General features: G+C 32.9%; 1 protein-coding gene across 5 annotated transcripts; it reads right to left on the bottom strand.

Annotated features, from left to right (window-relative positions):
* Window positions 1–599: 599 nt before the first annotated feature.
* On the bottom strand, window positions 600–5,810 carry LOC107781375 (uncharacterized). 5 transcript variants are annotated; one of them, XM_075252218.1, is made up of 8 exons: window positions 5,456–5,808; window positions 5,161–5,281; window positions 3,972–4,201; window positions 3,443–3,520; window positions 3,246–3,362; window positions 2,702–3,140; window positions 1,763–1,897; window positions 600–811 (listed from the first exon to the last, which is right to left on the bottom strand). In XM_075252218.1, the coding sequence occupies exons 3-7, from the start codon at window positions 4,137–4,139 to the stop codon at window positions 1,764–1,766; spliced, it is 936 nt and encodes a 311-aa protein (XP_075108319.1). In that variant the 5' UTR covers window positions 4,140–4,201; window positions 5,161–5,281; window positions 5,456–5,808; the 3' UTR covers window positions 600–811; window position 1,763. The 5 variants fall into 5 exon arrangements, with proteins under 5 accessions (XP_075108319.1, XP_016457551.1, XP_016457553.1 ...); XM_016602065.2 differs by having other exon boundaries at window positions 3,972–4,258; window positions 5,456–5,807; XM_016602067.2 differs by lacking the exon at window positions 3,246–3,362 and having other exon boundaries at window positions 3,972–4,258; window positions 5,456–5,810.
* Between the last annotated feature and the right edge of the window lie 843 nt (window positions 5,811–6,653).

Genomic DNA, 6,653 nt, shown 5'->3' on the forward strand with positions numbered 1-6,653 from the left:
GCCATAGAGCTATTGCAACGTTTTTGCGTCCATCTAACTAGGTCCCGTTGCAGTAGCTCTACTGCAATGGTTCCGAAAACCATTGCCCTATACCAATCTATTGCAACAGTTACTTATCATTCTACTGCGACGAGTATTTTCAATCAACTAGAACGGTTCAAAGGCGTTGCAATATATGTATGTGTAACAGTTATGTTTTCTATTGCAACGGTTAAGTTAGGATATTACGACAATTTTTTGATGCTATTGCAACGGTTTAATTACTATTGCTACGGGTTGTTAACAGTAACAATAATCTAATTGGTTCTAATGCAACGGCGTGCAACATCTATTGCAACGGTTTATAGTACCTATGGCAATGGTTTTGGTTTACCTACTGCAATGGTTACCTGTCATATTGCAACCGTTTACATGGTTAATTGAGACAATTTTTGTTACCTTAGCAACGACTAAGGTAAGCTATTGTAACGATTTAATTGAACCAACAATATACTCCCTGATAGTAAATAAATATTTACATTAAATTATAACACAATAATTTATATAAATTACAAAATAAAACTAATCATAAACATTTACAATCCAAGTTGTAATATCCGTAAAAGAAAAATATTAGAACCCATGTACATAAGTTTAATAATCCAAAAGTTAAGAACCAAGTACATAAGTTTTACAATCTAAAAGTTAAAGAAGTTTCAAAATGTTTGATAACAAAAGATTCCTAGAACATTTAGAGTTTTAGCAACAATCCAAAAATCTTCTTAAGCAGGATCTTCATTCCTTTGATCATCCCTTTTTTCATTTTCTCCATCTACAAAAGAGGATAAATAAAATCATTATCTCTTTAAATGCTAGTTAACAATTCAAATAAAAATAAAAGGTCAAGTCTTTTGCAGGATTTAAGAATATCAAACACACAATATAAACTAAAAGAGAACTTTTTGATTTGTGTATTTGTTCATGAGCAGAAATTATTTTTTATCCGTAGATTATGCTTCAGTAGTTCCATCTCTGTAACACTGTCTCCACCATGAATTATGACATATAGCTGAATTGGAACCTAATTTGAAGAACAAATAGGCAGTGAAGTCCTAGAACAAATTTCTAATATGTTAACAGCCACTAGTTCCTGATTTTGCATACAAATATAAAATCCTAACTCAACTATTTCTAATTAAGATCATGATACCAACACAAATAACAAACAGCATGTCAAATCCCTATGTTACATGATATCTAAACTTGTCTTCACTGTTTGACATGAAGCTAGCCAAAAGAGAACACAACATCTCGATATAAGCACATAAACATGATAATCAATTAGGCCCTGTAAACTAAGTGTAATTAGACCTATAAAGAAAAGCTAATTGCCTATCAACAATTGATAAACAACTGGATCCCAAAAAAAAGAGAAATAAGAAGCCTAAGTCAACTATATAGGAAGGATGGAAGGACTCCTTCCATGTACAAAAGGTCCTACATATACAATGTAAGTTGACTCTCCCAATGAAATAGGACACAAAACAAGTACACAAATATCTAAAGGGAACAGTCCTATGTAGCAAGACATCTATATTCAACTTGGCTTTAACAATATCATCAAAGAAAGTTATGTTGAAGATAGGAAAGCATGAAATCAAAAAAGATGTGTGAGTAGTCTGCCTCTGTGTGTTGTGAATGACAGAAGAGAATTAGAGATGGAGCATATGAGATATGGGTGTAACTGTGTGGCTTGTAACATCAAAAAAATTAAGATTGGTACCTCATTTTCTTTGTTTCTGCTTATGAGTGTCCACAAGAACTGTCTGCAATGCATTAGATGTGGGTGGCCTGTTATCTTCTTCAAAAGTCTGTACATGGCATGTTGGACTGGTGGCATTTCCAAGCAGATGTTGGTCTAATTACATGTTTAAAGAGAAAATCAAGTACTAGATATGGTTTCTACTACTTGAACTTGTCAACTAGTTCACATAATCACATTGGCATCCTTCATGTTTCAAGTAGTACATGGCCAGAAAGGAATTTCTTAAGAAATAATTTTAGCACTCAAATGAATAAAGAAAAGAACATATTGTATGATGTCCAATAAAGCTAAAGTGCATAAAATGATAACTTGAAACAGAACAATGTCCGGAATCAACAAGAAACACTCCAGACAACTAATCAAATATCAGAAAATAAAGATCTCATTACCAAATAGATACTGAAACATGAACACACTATAAATTCTAGAAATAAAATAAAAAGAAAGATACCAATGATTAAGATTAAAGAGATACATTTTTATCATCTTCCCATAGGACAAGCGGTGGTCAAAAGCTAATCACTCCATTAAGCTAAATATTTTTTCCATTTCTTCTCTCTTTTGGCTTCAAAAATAGCAAACAGAAGTTCATCTAAGGAAGTTCTGTTAAGGTTGTTTTCACTGTTTTCTAATAGTTTTTGAGATTTAAGATTCATTTCCTAATGTGTCACAATTATTATTAATATTCAATTCCAGAAATAAAAAGAGAACGACAACAACAATGTGTCAACTGTGAAACAAGAAGAAGAAGAAGATGATGAAGAAAGAGAACGACATCAACAATTTGTCAACGAAGAAGAAGAAGAAAAGGAAGATGAAGAAGAAGAAGAAGAGGAATAAGAAGTGAAGAAGAAAGAGAAGAAGAGATGCAATATTTTGCAATAATTAAGTACACACCTTGATTAGTACTGCCAGTAGATGGAAGATTAATTAGTTGAATTCCAGCTTGTTGTGCAGAGGAAGCTTCTCCGAGTGAAGGATCACCTAATGCTAGCATACTAGGATCAATTCGTAAATCTGGTTTAAGATGCTGAAGTTGTGCAACAACATTACGTGTAATTTGTTGCCACCAAGTTTCCTGTTGTTCCTCGAACTTTTTCTGCATCCTTTCTTGCATTTTCTCTTCCATTTCTTCCATTTTTTGCTCCATTATCTCATCAATAGTCTTTGAAGAGGTTCCAAAATTTCCAGATTTTTGTTTCAAGATAGTCTTTGTAACCCCACGACCATACAATCTTACGCGACCTGGATGCTCAGGTCCCATGACTGTTGTAAATGCGTCAATTGATTGGTTATTATCTTCACTTTCTTGATTTTGTATTTGCTCAATTTCAGCCTACAAATAAAATTTAAGAGAAGAAAATACAAGTAAATAAAAGTGAGTTAACAATTAGGACCAAAAAGATAATCTAGACAAGCTTTAAAGTAGAAATCTTTGTACAATTTTGTGCATTGTATCTTTATATGATTCCTTGTATACTCGACCGGGTTTTCTTGATCTTGTAGCAACAAACATGTCCTTACTTGATGGAGCTTCAGAAGTTTCCTTCTTCTTTTTCTAGTTACATGAAAGTCAATATAAAAATCTTCCCAAGTAAGGTTAACAAGTTCATATTAATGTAAGAGAAAATACCGAACCTCGCGGATTGTAGCAAAACCAGCAGTGTGTGGATTCTTTAACTTTTTTCGATTCTCAATATTAGTTTTTGAAGTTTCCTGCAACAAGTAAGCTTTTATGTTAAACATCTAATACATTTCTGCCTTATGCATTTTGATAATCTAAAAAGTATTGGACACGAAGACAAGACGAAGAATGAACTTCAAAAGAATTACCCGAAGTTTACTGTGCCTATAAAAAGTGTGAAAAACAAGTGTGATTTGCAGATTTTCAGCTCAATTGCAACCCCAATCTTATCCAAAACTGATGCAAAACAAGTGTGAAACTAGTGCAAAATAGTAGTATTCCGCTTTGAATAGACAAGACGTAAGAGAAATCATTCTAAATTCACTAATTTTAAATCCTGATTTCATTTTTTTAATTTGATACATCTTCAGAAAAACTTCTGGATATTAGGGACTAAATCTTATAAAACTTAATTGAAGAGATTGGAAGAAAGAAACAAAACAGACAAAAGAATTGAAGGAAGTAATAAGCAGTATAAGTTACCTTGATAATAGCAGAAACCCATAAATGTCTGCCATTAGCATTAGTTCCAATAATAGTTTGAAAAGGTTGTGTCTTAACCTTATGCCATAACCAAATATGATATCCCATACATATCATAAACCATAATGGAACTAATATTACATCCAAATAACACTTCCTCCATTCCATTCCTTTTCTTTTCACACTACTTGTTTCTCTCTTTGTGTGTGTGTGTGTTTTTCCCCCTTCTTCTGATGATATTAATCGAGGAGGACTTATAAGTTTCACCTTTCTACTTCAATTGGTTTCTGTGCTAGCAAGCAATATATATAGATATAGTAAAACAGTAGCGCACAACTGGTGGGGTCTGAAGAAATTTTTTTTTATATGTAAATGCAAAAGAATAGTTGAATAAAAATGTGTATTTGGCATGACCTTTATTATGGATTATCAAACAAGTGAAAAATCATAAAGAAAGGAAACACAACAGTGGAAATACCCAACAGAACATTAACAGTTTTAGAAACTAAAAAACTCAAATAGTATACCAGAGAATGTATATGATATAAGTATGGTATTTATATACAACAAATGAAAGAACGGTTTGAAGATTAGACTTGAAATTAACTTAAAAAATTGACAATGCTCTGATTAAGCTACAGCAACAAATTAACTTCAAGTTCCATGATATAAATTATGTAAAAATTAACAGTACCGTAAAATTAATTAATTTATAGACATGATCAAAGAAGAACATAACGTCGGTATATTGTTCGAAAGCATCCATACATGCATACATTATAACCTCGGAGGAAAAGGAAAAATACAAAAAAAAAAAAACAATCATGCAATATGTTGTAAAGAGCAAGAAACAGAGAGTTTATAACATACCCACCTATTAATTTCTTATTTGAATTTTCTTTGGTTTATTATAGCATAACAAAGATTGCAATTTGCAACAAAGACCAAGTAACAGTGACAGTATGAAACGGAACGAGTGCAATAACATAAATAATACATGTTAATGAATCATGGCTAATTGATAAATCTTATAGTATGCTAGAAACACTCTTACGGTAAAAAACCTAACAATTTTGGTTAAAATAATAAATCTAAAGCAACATATACATCACTTATACCAAATATATTAAAGAACAAAGAAATGATTAAAAAAACCAAAAAGTAGCTAAATTAGAAAACAAGAACTTACAACTTCTTCGGGTAGCGATTTTTCACAGTGTGCCTTTAGCGACAATAATTTCTCACAATTGACGCTAACTGAGAAACTAATTGTATGAACAAGCTTAAAGAATCAATCTTTTTCAGAGAATCTGCCAACAAAAAACTTGCTTCTAAATATAGCTACTGAATAAACCAAAGACTCTCATAAAGAAAATGTATTTAAAATTGAAATAAAAAAGTAAGACCACCAATTTGTGGGCATGCAAACAAAAACCACAAAGAAAATTGAAAATCTGAAACTAGACTGAAATAGGGAAACTTACATAGATGGCAGAAAATGAAATTTGAATCACAACATAAGGACCCTAAGCATTATTTGTGTTGGGACCCCACGATTTTGAAGTTAGGACCTCACGATTCTGCTACTTTGTGAATCTATTGGGTATTTAATTTACTCCTCTACACCAAGAAAGCTAAATCTCACCCATGGCTAAGAACCCTAATTGCACTATTTATGCTGGAAATTTGGATAAGACAGAGAGAGAAATTGGGAGTGAAAGTGGGAGATGAAATTGGGAGTGAAAGTGGAGAAAGAGGAACTATAGGTTTAGAGTCTGATGATATGGTTATGTGGTTTTACATTCTCTTTTATTTTTTACTATGAAATAAGAGTAAAAAATACTAATGAAAATATATATTGGCAGGTTTAGCGAAATAGAAGAGGGAAAATTAGGAGGGAAACCATAACCGTCCCCATAGGTAATTTTTCCCCAATATCGTGCCAATAGATAAAATTATTGCAACGTTTGTGACAACCGTTGCTATAGTACGATATATGGCAACAGTTCATGCACAATGGCAACGTTTTGATTAGTATAGTGTATCAAATTCCTCCAAACCTTTTGGCAACGGTTAAGACCGTTGCGATACATACTATATGGCAACGGTTCTGTTAATGTTGCATAAATTTTCGTTGCTATAGGCCTTATTTCTAGTAGTGATTCTTGTCTGCCTACTACTTGTATTTAATTCAGTACTTTGTTTTAGCATGCTGTAATTTCTTTCTTCCTATTCTGAATCTATGTATTATGAACCCTAAACCCCTACCCCAATGTGTTTGATACTTATAGTTTGTTTAAGGCATGGCAGCATGGAACATTGATGTCCATAACTCGAACTTGATCCCCTGGGATCATAACCTCTATGTCTCTCTGATGTTGTGTGTTCTGGTAGGCTTATAGGTATGCCAACATCTTCTATTGATGTGCATGACCAAAGCTGATCCTTGCCTAAGTACATAGGCTCTTTGTAATAAATTCCCAACCCCTGAACCCCTTTTGTGTGAAGTTATCAACTCTGTAACTGTTTCCCAACACCTCTTTCCTTCCTTAGTTCTTAAAGCTATATTTCTACACTTCCACTCTGTCTTATACTTAAGTTCTTCCCCCTTCTTGCGAGTCTTGCCTTGGGACTCATGAGCTCCCTCTAAACTCGGACACATGAGGGCTGGCACTTCCACAC

The sequence above is a fragment of the Nicotiana tabacum genome, chromosome 1 (assembly GCF_000715075.1).
Source record: "Nicotiana tabacum cultivar K326 chromosome 1, ASM71507v2, whole genome shotgun sequence".
NCBI lineage: Eukaryota > Viridiplantae > Streptophyta > Magnoliopsida > Solanales > Solanaceae > Nicotiana > Nicotiana tabacum.

What these genes read in the sequence shown, in the direction of transcription:
- LOC107781375 (XM_075252222.1), bottom strand. Translation starts at nt 4,139, where the DNA reads ATGGAATGGAGGAAGTGTTATTTGGATGTAATATTAGTTCCATTATGG. An exon ending in GGGTTTCTGCTATTATCAAG is followed by an intron (nt 3,521 to 3,971) that starts GTAACTTATACT and finishes TACTTGTTGCAG; the next exon opens with GAAACTTCAAAAACTAATAT. An exon ending in TACTGGCAGTACTAATCAAG is followed by an intron (nt 1,898 to 2,701) that starts GTGTGTACTTAA and finishes ACATGTAATTAG; the next exon opens with ACCAACATCTGCTTGGAAAT.